Source organism: Brachyhypopomus gauderio, chromosome 14, assembly GCF_052324685.1.
Source record: "Brachyhypopomus gauderio isolate BG-103 chromosome 14, BGAUD_0.2, whole genome shotgun sequence".
Lineage (NCBI taxonomy): Eukaryota > Metazoa > Chordata > Actinopteri > Gymnotiformes > Hypopomidae > Brachyhypopomus > Brachyhypopomus gauderio.
In genome coordinates this window covers 8,632,452-8,645,929 of record NC_135224.1, presented here as the reverse complement: position 1 = coordinate 8,645,929, position 13,478 = coordinate 8,632,452, and the positions used below count along the sequence as shown (strand labels likewise).

Sequence of the window (13,478 nt, the reverse complement as noted above, 5' to 3'; positions counted from 1 at the left end):
AATTTTGAGATGACATCAGATTTGTGTGTTCAGCCTCAGTATTTCTGACTGCTGATCTGGGATATTCATGCACAACCATCTCTAGGGTTTACAGACAATGGAATAGACAAATGCCTTGTTGCCGGATGTCAGAGGTGAATTGCCAGAATCTTTTGAGCTGATAGACTCTTGGAACATCCTAGAATTTAATTAATTTTGCCTCAGATTCTGGTAAATTCCAGTCTCCTTGTTGCTTGTTAGCTGTTTTTGGCAAAATACTAGGTAATGACATTCCTGTAGGTTAGTAGTCTGTTTCAAGGGTATCTTCAGTTCTAGCCTATGTTTTCTAATAGCTACGATGAATTCTGTGAACGGATGCAAAGCACTTCGTAAGTCGCTCTGGATAATAGTCTGCTAAATGCCCTAAATGTAAGTGTAAATGTATGCAACAGTAACTTGGACTACCGAGGTTGTAACGAGGTTATTTGAGAAAAACATTATCAACACTGTCCATCCTTGAAGCAGTTGTGCTGCATCAGCAGAAGACCACACCTGGGTGCCATTCCTCTCAGCTAAGATCATGTAACTACGCATACAATTGCATGGGCTCACCAAAATTGGACTAGAAAATCAGAAAATGGTTGCTTGATCTGGTGACTTTCTGCTGCAGTATTTGGATGGTAAGGTCAGAATTTGGTGTAAGCATGACTGCATGGATCAATTCTGACTTGAATTGGCGGTTAGGGCTGTGGTGGTGGTGTAATTGTGTGGGGGATATTTTCTTGACATTGGGCCCATCTCATTCGAGAACACCGTGATCACTCCATTCATGGAAGCGCGTATCCTTGGTGTAGTCTACAATCAACTCTACTTCACGGCCCACGTTGCTAACACAACACAATCATGCAGATTCGCAATCTGTACAACATTCGGAGGGTTCGGCCATTTCTCTCTAGGGAGGCCACTCAGGTCCTTGTCCAGTCCCTTGTCATCTCAAAGACTGGACTACTGCAACTCCCTCCTTTGGGACTCCCTCCTCCCTCCAACTCCCTCCTCTTCCTATGCATGCCATCAAACCCCTGCAACTGATCCAAAACGCTGCAGCTTGGCTGGTCTTCAACCTTCCCAAGTTCAGCTATGTCACTCCCATGCTGTGCTCCCTCCACTGGCTTCCGGTAGCTGCCCGCATCAAATATAAAACCCTGGTGCTGGCCTACAAAGCAAAGAATGGTCCATACCTTACTTGATGGCCATGGTAAAACCCAGAAGTATACCTAGAGCCCTCCGTGCCTCAAGTATGACTCTTCTTGACCATCATCCAGGACACATGAGATACAAGCATCCAGACTTTTCCCTGTCCTGGCTCCAAGGTGGTGGAATGAACTTACCTTGTGTGTCCGGACATCGGAGTCACTTGCTGTCTTCAGACGCCGACTGAAGACCCACCTCTTTCAAGTGCACTTTACATAATTATGCTTTCGTCTACTGTGCTTTATCATCTCTTTCCTCATGTGTTTGTTATAGGTATTGCTTACTGTCTTTTTCTCAGGTATTGTGCATAATTGGGTTACAGGAATTGCTTACTGTCTTTTTCCTCCGGTGATGTGTATATTCAGGTATTATAATGACTTGGCATAATTGTTAGGTATCATATGACTTTCGTCTAGTGGTTTTTCCAGCTTAGAGTACCTTGTGTTCTATACTACCTTGGAGATTCTAAGCAACTACGTAGCACTTTTGTAAGTCGCTCTGGATAAGAGCGTCTGCTAAATGCCATAAATGTAAATTAATATCAACTGAGCATCATTTAAACAGCACTGCTTGCCGGAGTATTGTTGCTGATCATGTCCATCCCTTTATTACTAGAGTATGCATCGTCTGATGGCTACTTCAAGCAGGATAGCTAAAAGATGTATGAATAAATGTATATACAAATATATAATTATACACTGCTCAAAAAAGTGGGAACACTAAAATAACATCCTAGATCTCAATGAATATAATATTCCTGTTTGAAAATCTTCATTACATAGTGGAATGTGTTGAGAACAAAATGACAAAAATGATCAATGTGAATCAAAATTATTCCATGGAGTCCTGGGTTTGGAATCGTAAAAGTGGAAAAACCAAAATTAGTGGAAATTCCTCAGTACAAGTTAAAATGAGGCTCAGTAGTGTGTGTGTGTGTGTGTGTGGCCTCCACATGCCTGGGCATGCTCCTAGGCAGTCCATAGCATCAATGCCTTCGTCATGCAGGATCTGCTTATGTGCTTCAGCCACATGAGGTCTAGCATTGTCATGTATCATAAGGAACCCAGGGCCCACTGCACCAGCATATGATCTCACAATGGGTCTGAGGATCTCCTCTTGGGACCTAATGAGGTAACCTTAGTTATTCATGTGAAAGAAATATCAAGCAATAAATTGCCAAAATTAAGCTAACATTACCATGTGGCCAGAACCACCGCTCCCCTTACACTCAGTACGCACACTGCCTAGTGCCCTGCAAATTAGGGAAGGCCCCCTTGTCCCACCCTCGCGTCATATGTATCATAACGAAACTAAAAGTAAGACTTCACAAACATACCAACCCCAACCCCTTCATTGCACACACAATCAAATAGGACATTGATGTGTTTAGACATGTGGAATATGTATACAATTATCAGCTGGAGCAATCACTTCTTAGCAACAGCGTTATGTTGACAATGCAAGGGCCGGTTTTTCCTGCTCTGCTACAAAAGTAAAAAAATGTTAAGGTATTTATTAATCTCTTCCTTCTTAAGCATCATTGTGGAATTGTCCAAGACAGAATGCAACCGTCTATAAGATGCATCACAGGACGGGAACTGGGTTACCAATGAATCTGACAGACATTTCATCATGGATGACTGTCCATAACCTAAAGCTGAATTCCAGCAAGACCAAGCTGCTGTATATTCCTGAATACACACACTCTTTTCCTTATTTGTGATGTACCTTTCTGGATACTCTGTCTGAAAATGCACAAAACGTGGCTGCAATTTTAAATAACCAACATTTTCAGCATGTTGCAGTTCTGCTCCAGACGTGCAGGTCTCTCTTGTAAATCTGTAAATCTCTTGTAAACCTTGTAAATCCTGTAAAGCGCTTTGTGACAACATGTGTTGTGAAAAGCGCTATACAAATAAACTTTGATTTGATTTGATCTCTTGTACAATATCAGGAGGAAATAGCCATTTCTTTCCGAAGGGATCAAGGTCTCTCGCCATGTTCTCCCTCATCACGGTTGTTTCCCCCCTCCACTGATGTTCTGGAGTTGCTTGCATAAAATTTAAAAGAAACTTGCCTAAAAAGGCAGAAAAGGATTTTAGCCCCTGTACTGACTTGGAAAGTGCACCATTTTGCTGCATATCTTGAAAGGTGGTGGAGTGAACTTCCCCTTCTCACCCAAAGAGCTGAATCAAACATAGACTGAAGAGCCATCTCTTCATTTCACACTTAAATGAACACAAAGCCTGTGCTTAACATCTTCACAATTTCTATTTGATATTGTAAGATCTCTGTGTTGGTACGACCCCCTGTTCTTGCTGTAGTGCAGCAGTAGGAATGATCAGCTTGGCCATAAATTGGAGGCATGAAATATAAAATGGGGAAACACTCCAAAATGTATTCATAAGCCTTAGACATTCTTCAAAATTGCTTTCCTTTTTATTTATAAAATAAATGTAATTCATCCGCTAACATTATATTCTTATATTGTATGTCTCAAACAACCATTGCAGTATGCTTATGTGTCTATGTATTTATCAGCCCAACTTTAGTTCAGGGCTTTAATATACTAATTTATTTAGTATGGTATATCTACCATCTACCATCTAGAGAAGCAGGTTTCCACAGAAACAGCAGGCATCTCTAAGTTGCTTTAGATTAGTTTTTCCAAAATGCTGTAAATGTAAAATTATTAAATAGTATGCAGTAACTAAAATTTAAAGATGATTCATTTAAACATTTTAAATGTTAATAATGACCAGAGCGGGTACAGTTATATGGAGTTTCATTTATACTTTAATTCTGCTTTATTGATCATTTTAGATATTAGAAATGCATATATTGGAAGTGTGAAGGTCACTCAAAACAAAGAAAACATGCTTTTCATATTTCACAAAATTAATTGTCCGGGACCATGAAATTCCTAAAAACATTCTGAATATTCCGTTACTTTTAGTATAACTGGATTAAAATATGATCTACATTTTCTAAAATCTTAATGTTGCAAAGCAATATTGTTGATAGCACTCTATTTAACTAAACCCTCTGTCTTGTCTATATACTGATCACACATCTACTTTATTACTTATTCAATGCACCCTGTACTTTACGTTGAACCACAACAGATGATACAGTATTTTGGGGTGCCTGAAGCTACCTTGCTGTTTGTATATGACATTAAGCGCTTTGTGACAACATATGTTGTGAAAAGCGCTATACAAATATATTTGAAATAAAACCATGTATTCTAATAGCCTAATTCCTCCAGCATGGAATGACAGTCTGCCGGGGAGCCACACCATCTTCGCAGACTCCAAAGTGTCCGCTGGTTTTAAGGCAAACAGGAGTGAGTTTTAGGCAGGAAAAGCAGAATTCAACCTGACAGCGGTTACATATGATATTTTTGCACCCCGTTGTGTCATGCTCCAACAGGTTGCCACAGGTAGGGCAGGCTCGCAAGGAGGGACATTTTATGCCTTGAGTTTCATTGAGAATTACATCCCGACATTTCGTCAGCTTCTCGATGTGCGGGTTGGTGCAGCCACTGTTCTCACAGCGGTCTGAGCGAGGCCCTGGACCTTTCCATTCCTTAAAACACTGCCAGCAGAACTCATAACTTTTACCGGTTTCAGCTGTACAGATCGTGCAGAGTACACACAGGTTGGTCAAGTCTTCCCTCTCAACAAATGACTTGCAACCTGGGCACTTGAAAAATAAAAAAGACAAATAAATAATAAATGAGTGAGCAAATAATGAAAATTGTTGAGTAACAAACTTGATAATTTGACAAAAATGGACTTGAAAAACAGTTGCATTGATTTAATAGTGGTTGTAAGATATTCTAGAGCGATCTTGATTACTTTTGAGTACTTAAATTTTTGAAAAAATACTGGCTATTGGAAAGCCAGTTGTGTTTCCGTCTCATACCGCAAAGTCACTGAATAATGACAAAGGAATGCTATTTCAGAGATGTTTAAGTAAACAAAGATAATTCCACTGAATTGGATAAGTAATCTACAAAAGGAAACTTGTTCATAAAGTGAAGAACCACTTTAAAACCACTAAACTCTAATCCTAACTCTACAGTATTTCATTTCTCAATTAAAATTTGCTAGATTATTATTTTAGGACTGGTACCTAAAGATCATCTACTGAGAACAATTCAAATTACTAAACTTTAGACAGAAATGTATTTACTATTTTAAAAACTGTACAGATATTGCCAAAGTGCTATACAAAGTACTCACTGAGTTGTATTCGCAGTATTCAACAGCAGCCAGTACAGCCATGGTCTCCTCAAAGTGGCCCTGTTCCTCTGGAGTGAGTAACGCCATTCTCCGCACCTCCACATACGGCCACACAGCGCCACACTTCTGGACTGTCCCATCCTTTAGAGCTGGACACAAGAACTTGTACTGGCCCTGTGCACAAAAATAAGGTTAACAACTGACTGACGCTGACTTTTTAATCTTTTTTCTGAACTGGTAAATCATTTTTTATCCTTTGCACAAGTAATTTACGTAATTTAAAGTAGTTCGGAAGCATCTCACAGCCTTACTGCATTGTATTATCATAATGGAACTGTGGATGTTCATCGGACAGACCTTTTAATACTGTGACATCGTCATTGAATTAATCCATTTGTGAATAAGTGTATTCTAAAGTTCAGAATGGCGATAGATTAAACGGTCAACCTGGTCCAGCAGGCTGCGGCACCAGGCGGTGAGGGACTCGGGCGTGACCGCATGGCCACACGGCATCTCTGCTCGCAGGATGTCGGGGTCATCATCAAGGGCTAAAAGCACAGGGAAATGTTTTATTCTACATACATACAGAACACCAAGCGATATTCATAATTCCATTTTGAGTTCATGTATAGGTCCAAGTTATAGGACCATGTATAGGTGCATGCTCAAAACGTGTATTTCCTTCGAATTAATCAAAATAAAGCTTCCAACTTACTAATATCATCCTTTCGTGACACAAATTTGAGGGTCGAGTCGTTAGGATCGTAACGCTTTTCCCCAGTCATCGTGAAATCTCTCACTGTCAGCGTCTCGCAGTAAACTGCCTGTTAGTTTTTGTTTTGATTTGGGAAATCACGTGCTTTTTTGTAAACCGGAGTGCCGTGTTGGACGGGGAATCCTGACACCTGTTATCAAACCGTTGACAAATGTTACCTATTTACTAAAGCACGGTAGGTGAAATAAACCCTTAATAAGATAATCTTAAGAAATAGCCCTATGGTAATCTCTTAAGAAATAGCCACAAAAGCATTGTGTATGCTTACAGTAGCTTATTAAACCTTGCTAATAATGTAATAAAAGCATCCAGGCATGTATTTCAAATCCAAGAGTCAGTGAACATATGTCGTTTTTAAAGATTTAGCATCTAAATGGTTGCACGGACATAACGGCTTGTATGTTAACTGACTTATCTAAACTCAAACGCCATGTTATCAGAAGGGCATAAACGCTAATCAGGTGAGAGGTATACAATAGAAAGTGAAACTTCACAACATTGGCGTTCTTGTTTTTAAACTGTAGCACTCGATCGTTATGGGGAAAATTTACCAAGTTCAAGTTATTGGAATTAAAGGAGAGAGGAAAACTATAGACGTTGCAAACAACGAAACAGATTTCAACAATACGTCTGTACTGGCCTTCAAAGAGAAACTCACAGAGAAATTTCCGGAGCTTAAAGGTAAGCGAAATAAAAATACTTTCCATCCACTCTAACATAAATGCTTACGATGTTGGTCTCTTCATTAGCAATAAGGTGGTATAAAGCCTATAGCTGGAATAAATTGGCATGCATTCTCTGTTATTCTCCGGCATCAGGCTTAATTTGTGCACAATGCGGATATTATTGTGACCAAATAGGAAATGAATGACAATAATATCCATAGGTGTATGGTTGTGCGTAGCGAACTGGTGCAAAGTTGTCGGACAAAGCCTTACTAGCAGTGTTACTTGAAAGTGACCAATCTGTTGTAAAATACTCAACTAACAATGTGCTGTGGCCAGAAAATAACAAGTGATGAACACGCAGCATGTGTAGCAGCACAGGGGTTATGGACATGGGCGAGTAGCACCGTGTTTTAAACATCCCCTGCTTCACGCTCATAAAATCCCTCCATTTGTTTTCCAGGGCAGACATTCAGAATAATGTTCACTGATGTGCAACTGGTGGAGGACACCGACACCTTCTCCAAGTACCAGATCCAGGACCGTTCTACAGTTGTCCTTATTCTGCGTTTGCCTGGAGGTACTGGACTAATGGGATGAGCAGAGAACCACTGGGACCACATAAAGGACTTTTATTCATGATTCTTCTGTTCATGAAATCGGATGTATGTTGAAATGAAGTGCACAGTGTGTCCGTGGCAAACACACTTGCCAATGTTAACTAAACAATGAATATTAGAATCTAAACAGCCATTATCTAAAATTTGCAAGATGTAGTTAGTAGTCAGATAAAGTAAAGCGGTTTATCTTATTCAGGAATAATTCAGCCTTTATTTTAATATTTTAATACTATATAAAGGGGTGGGGATGAGAAAACATATTACAATTCCTCTTATAGATCTATCATCCTGTTCACAAAATAGTTGTGTTTATCTGCTTGGTGTGTGGTTATGTGTGTCTCTGTATTTTTACTGTTTTTCATTGTGTGGACTGACCCCAATTTATTCTCAATGTTCGCCACTTGGAGGCAATCAGGTTTACAATATATTTAACAGAATCTCTGAAACATCCAAGTCACTAGGTGTCAGTATGTCTGTTTCATTATGTGAAGAAAAATAAATTCATTGCTCGATTGGATAGTCGTTTTGATTACAATCTCAGTGCCCATGAAATATGGGCAAACCTAAATGTGTTAAAAAGCTTCCGTGAAGAAAGCTGAATCAACCATTCCAAGGCTTAATATTAGATATCATATGGAAGTAGTATAATGAATGTCAATAGCGGTTTTTTTTGTATAGATATTGCAAACAGTAGCCAGCTACAATTAGCTAACAAGTAGGTTACCTAAATATAAACGATTGATACCACTTTTTAAATACTAAATACAGTGAAAATTCTATCTGAAAGTTCTCTGAATATATATTTTTATAGCATTTTGTTGAGAATGACATCAGGATTCAATAGCAGAAATGCTACCAACCTGCTTCCCATATACCCATAAAGGAAGTATGGACGTACATTGATCTTGCTGTTTTAGTGCAATACTTACTATACTTCTCCACAAGTTCCTGGCTAAATGGTGAGTCATAAACGTGTGTGTCAGAAACGTGTGTTTGCTGATTAGCTCCATTAACCCCAATTAACTGAGGACGTGTTAGGTGGCGGCCTCCATCGTTTAGAGGTAATTTAATGATGGAGGGAATAGGTGGTTTTATTTTTGAAGAACCTCAGTAAATCTAAAGGGCTGGGTATCATCATTCTTTAAGGATAACAGTAGAAAAATATTTAACACACAATACTTTGATGTATTGTGTATTTGGTTAATTCAGTTAGCTGTTGAAGAAATGGCATCCACACATTGGATCAATGACAATTCCAACACCAACATCTGCGCATCACTATGAATTGGTCTATACGATTCTTAGTCTTGCTGTTTTTGTTGACAGGAGCCCACATGTCCCCATGCATTAATTAGGTTGATTTAAGATATGAGAGTTAACCCAGGGCTGTGATGGTATGATGCTAGTTCCACCTTATGTTGTTAAAGGAACTCACCATAGTTCACCTAGCCATACAGCCGTATACCTATAAATGCCCCATGCAGAGAAACGTTGCATAATTATTCCTCCGAGAGAGAAAAAACTTTATATGATTTTTGCAGTAATTCAGTTCCTCTCAGTCATCCAGCTACACAGCTAAATATTGCCACATTGCTGAAAGTAACAGGTTAGGGCAAATCATCCAGCTACACAGCTAAATATTGCCACATTGCTGAAAGTAACAGGTTAGGGCAAATGAAAAACAGCAAAGGCATTTCCTAAGACGCGATTAGATCATTTCGTGAACGACTTAGAGCTTTGTCCTCTGTGTAATCACTTTATGAGCGTCTTGTATAAAAGGGCCATTTTAAACCTCGTCTCTCGCTTACGGCCATACCACCCTGAGAACGCCCGATCTCGTCTGATCTCGGAAGCTAAGCAGAGTCGGGCCTGGTTAGTACTTGGATGGGAGACCGCCTGGGAATGGCCAATGACCCCCCCAAGTCCCTATCGCTCAACCTGATCATGATCGATCATCCGGGAGTTTTGCGGAATCTCCAAGTGTATATTACAGTCAAAATTCAATGGATGCTGCAGTGCTACTTCACTGTAATACTACGTAACCTTCAGACTACACAAAGCTTTTTTATGAGTTATTTAAAATTTGTTTCCATATACAAAGTATGTTATATCGTGCTCATTTACATACGTTTCAGATGTAGAAATCTAAATATTGGAATATTTAGATTAAAAATTCCAAAAACATTGTCTCTAAGGAACAAGCCAGTGACATTTCATATATATACTTACTTACTGAAACAGTTATGAACATGGCATGTAAGATTTTATCATGTTTTATGTCTCAATGTATTTAATCATGTTATCCAACTGTCCTATTTTTTTAATGCCTTCCTGGCAAAGCTGGCACATTGTGGCCAATTGTCTCAGCAGAACACCTGTGTGTGTGTGTGTGTGTGTGTGTGTGTGTGTGTGTGTGTGTGTGTGTGTGTGGTATAAGAACCATTCTGTTCATATTAAACATTGGAAAAACTTTGATACATGACTGTGTGTCTGTGTGGGTTTTTACCTGTGTGAGGTGCGTTTGTGGCACTTTGCACATAATTCCAGCATTATTTTTTTAAATATAATTCATTTCTTATTTAAGAACCTTTTCACTTAGATATTCTGTCCTCTTCACCTGTGATATTATTAGGCATATGTTGTATTAATTAAGAAGCTGAAAAATCATTATTGCACCTGGCATACAACAAATTAAAGATCAGCAACCTCGTATACCCTTACAAATGTAAATACTGGAAATAACAGATTTACAAACACCAAGAGTAGAAACTATTTTTTTTATTAATGGCATTAACAAGTATAATAATACGTGTTGCTTTCTAATTCACCTACCTCTTTAATAATTCCTCATCAACAACATTTTTGAAGTGTTCAAAGCTTTCATACACAACACCCTCAAAACCAGAAGTGGTTGATTTCCTAGTCGCCGGGCAGTAGGTGAATATTTTCTGGCTGCTTCCAGCAACAGAGTTCATGGGCGGTGTGTACCTCTTATGCTGCCCACCACATTGGTGTAATTTGCAGGCCCCACATGGTCTCGTGGATTTATAAGGTTTGCTGGGTCTGGAGGGCAGCGCAGGGGGTGGCGCTACAGGAGCGATGCGAATGCCACCTTCACTGCATGATGGCATAGGTAGCCTGTGATTGTGCAGGAACCACCAGGAGTACGGGTGCTGCAGACACTCTGGGCGGTATGGGTGTGGTCGCAGCAGGCTAGGGCCGCTTCACCAGCTCATCTAACCTGCAAATATATAACATACATGTGACAAGTGTCAGTGTGATTTATGTCCATACACAAAAGTGCTTTATATTTCCATCTTTTTAGCATGTGAAATTAAGTGCTTCTTACCTCCGCTTCTCACCACGCCTTTTACCAGCAACACGATGAACGTCCAGCATGTGAGCACAGCAGCTTGGCCTCTCCCTGTCTATAGAGAGGAATGTGTGGATACTGATGTTGCTTCAGGTGGGAGGCCAACTGTTGTTTAAAAGTGAAGCTTTTACCACACACATCACACTCATTCTCTTTTGGAACATGAAGCTTCATGTGTCTAATGAGGTTAGACTTCCCAGTGAAAGTCTTGTTGCAAACAGTGCACTCGTGAACCTTCTTCTCCATGTTTACCCTAACAAAACATACAATATAAACATGTATGTATTCATCTTTCCAATATGTGGCTATACAAAATTCTATTTCATTCTGGTTTATCTCCCTGGTTTAATAGAGAGGGAGACCGATAAATGTTTGTTTGTTTGTTTGTGTGTTAGATAGATAGATAGATAGATAGATAGATAGATAGATAGATAGATAGATAGATAGATAGATAGATAGATAGATAGATAGATAGCTTTATTAATCCCTGGGGGAAAGTCAATTATTACAGCAGCAATGCAAAGAAAGTCAGGAATTAAATACACAATACAATAATATAGTACTGTAAATAAGAAAACTAAGACCTAATGTGTGCAAATAAGTGTTGTGAGGTAACCGAGGCAACTAAGATCAAAATAGACTGAAAATCATGAGATTCGCGTTAAGTAAAAAGTTAATGATGACGAAAATTATTAGCTAATCTAATGAAAGTGACAGAATGTGCATAAATCAGATAACGGTAATATTACTGAGCGTATATAAAATATACGCATGTAGCGACGAATGAATTACTACTTCGTGGGCATATATTGACGCGCACATTATAGTTTAACGCACGCTAAAATATATACAAAGTACAGTTAAAGATTTAAAAAGATTAGACTTACCGGGCTGAATAGACGGTGGCTTACGGCTAAGTGACGGCGGCGATGCCGATTGGGCGGTTAAGCAGAGCATCCTCAATGATTGGTGGGTTGAGCGTGGCTTCGCGCTCAATGATTGGTGTGTTGAATACCAGGTGCTGTAAGCTTTTTCTCTGCTCATAAGTGTTGACTTTCATCTTTGCTCCTTCTGTCTACTTTGTTATGTTTGGGTATCAAATAAATTCGAGATCAAGTTTCCAGTCTACTAACTTTTTATTCTTCCATCATTCTTCCATCATTCTTACCACATCACGGTCCCTTCTCTCCCTATCTTTCTCTCACCCCCTACAGGAGGGGAGGGGTATTGCATGACCGTATATAGCGTTACACATCATTACTATTGTAAATAGATATGCAAACACAACATCTCCCCTGTTACTCATAAAAGATTTACCATGTCATTATGAGCTTCGTTCCCGTATTGACCTACTGCATAGAACATGAAAACCTCAGGCATAACTTTTCCTGGCTTGTACAATCAAAGTAATAACTGTGAACAAATAGCTCTTGTAGAACCCACTCACTGAAGAATGTTAATACACTATAAGAACGGTTATAACTGAACCTATCAATAAGCATATTCAGAAACATTCACTAAAGCTTTTAGTAATGACAAACTCTTTTTTTTTTTTCAGGGCAGCGATCCGCCTACACCCTTTACATATCTTCTTAATGGTACTATGTCAGCACATAGTCTTTAGTCCAAGTTGGTGGTTGTCTCACTCTCTGAGTGTTGTCTCTTTTCAGAGTCTCTGTAACAGTTTCTTCCGTTATAGCATCTTCTGATGACCTCACCGCGTTCTCGGGGCAGCGAGAAAGACGTGAAGCATTCCACCGTCTACCATCACTCAGTATAAAAGTGCTTAATCCAGTCTGCTGTTGCACAGACAAGGGCTCAGTGTATTGCCGCTCTCCTTTTCCCACATGAAAAGGCTTCCGTACTCGCACCTTGTCGCCCACTTTGAGGTTCGGAGGTCGTGCACCTCTTCTCTTGTCAGTGTAATGCTTACTCTTGGACTGTCGTAAGGCCACCCTGGCAGCGACCCGAGCATACCTCTCTTCATCTACCGCTGGTGGTAGGACGTGTAATTTCGTTCGCATGGGCCTGCCTCTCAGAAGTTGAAAAGGAGATTGACCAGTCGTCGCATGAGCTGTGGCTCGGTAATTGTGGAGCATGTTAGTCACTGCAGGCTTCCATGGTAGTTGGGTTATCTGCGCCGCTTGAATACAGTCCTTGAGAACTCTGTTAAAGCGTTCCACAGAACCGTTGGCCTGCGGATGGTAAACACTTGCTCTAATGTGTTTGATGTTCCGTTCTCTCAAAAACTCAGCAAAAACAGAGGACGCGAACTGTGAACCATTGTCTGTAGTAATGACACAAGGGTTTCCTTCACGTGCAAAAATAGAAGTCAGGAATGCAATGACAGTGTCAGTATTCGCATTTGTCGAAAAACCTACTTCTGGCCATTTACTGAAATAATCTACCAGGGTGATAGCAAATCTACAGTCATTAGCCCCACGTTCAAACGGACCCACGATATCGACAGCCACATGCTGGAACGGGCCTTCTGGAAATTCAACAGGCTGCATTGGTGCAGGAGCAGCATGGGCTGTTTTGTCACATGACTGACAAACTGTGCAAGAC

General features: G+C 39.9%; 2 protein-coding genes, 1 long non-coding RNA gene and 1 pseudogene across 3 annotated transcripts; 2 read left to right on the top strand and 2 right to left on the bottom strand.

Annotated features, from left to right (window-relative positions):
• Window positions 1-4,025: 4,025 nt before the first annotated feature.
• LOC143475595 (uncharacterized) lies at window positions 4,026-6,325 on the bottom strand. The gene is made up of 4 exons (XM_076973478.1): window positions 6,193-6,325; window positions 5,925-6,025; window positions 5,478-5,651; window positions 4,026-4,935 (listed from the first exon to the last, which is right to left on the bottom strand). The coding sequence occupies exons 1-4, from the start codon at window positions 6,260-6,262 to the stop codon at window positions 4,486-4,488; spliced, it is 795 nt and encodes a 264-aa protein (XP_076829593.1). The 5' UTR covers window positions 6,263-6,325; the 3' UTR covers window positions 4,026-4,485.
• On the top strand, window positions 6,268-8,052 carry LOC143475596 (uncharacterized). The gene is made up of 3 exons (XM_076973479.1): window positions 6,268-6,427; window positions 6,777-6,933; window positions 7,381-8,052. The coding sequence occupies exons 2-3, from the start codon at window positions 6,789-6,791 to the stop codon at window positions 7,515-7,517; spliced, it is 282 nt and encodes a 93-aa protein (XP_076829594.1). The 5' UTR covers window positions 6,268-6,427; window positions 6,777-6,788; the 3' UTR covers window positions 7,518-8,052.
• Window positions 8,053-9,339: 1,287 nt separating this feature from the next.
• On the top strand, window positions 9,340-9,462 carry LOC143475801 (5S ribosomal RNA; annotated as a pseudogene).
• Window positions 9,463-10,368: 906 nt separating this feature from the next.
• Window positions 10,369-11,901, bottom strand: LOC143475708 (uncharacterized). The gene is made up of 3 exons (XR_013121095.1): window positions 11,798-11,901; window positions 10,887-10,965; window positions 10,369-10,778 (listed from the first exon to the last, which is right to left on the bottom strand). It is a non-coding gene; the product is annotated as an uncharacterized LOC143475708 (long non-coding RNA).
• Between the last annotated feature and the right edge of the window lie 1,577 nt (window positions 11,902-13,478).

What these genes read in the sequence shown, in the direction of transcription:
- LOC143475596 (XM_076973479.1), top strand. Translation starts at nt 6,789, where the DNA reads ATGGGGAAAATTTACCAAGTTCAAGTTATTGGAATTAAAGGAGAGAGG. An exon ending in GAAATTTCCGGAGCTTAAAG is followed by an intron (nt 6,934 to 7,380) that starts GTAAGCGAAATA and finishes TTTGTTTTCCAG; the next exon opens with GGCAGACATTCAGAATAATG.
- LOC143475595 (XM_076973478.1), bottom strand. Translation starts at nt 6,262, where the DNA reads ATGACTGGGGAAAAGCGTTACGATCCTAACGACTCGACCCTCAAATTT. An exon ending in GCCGCAGCCTGCTGGACCAG is followed by an intron (nt 5,652 to 5,924) that starts GTTGACCGTTTA and finishes TTTTGTGCACAG; the next exon opens with GGCCAGTACAAGTTCTTGTG. An exon ending in AATACTGCGAATACAACTCA is followed by an intron (nt 4,936 to 5,477) that starts GTGAGTACTTTG and finishes TTATTTTTCAAG; the next exon opens with TGCCCAGGTTGCAAGTCATT.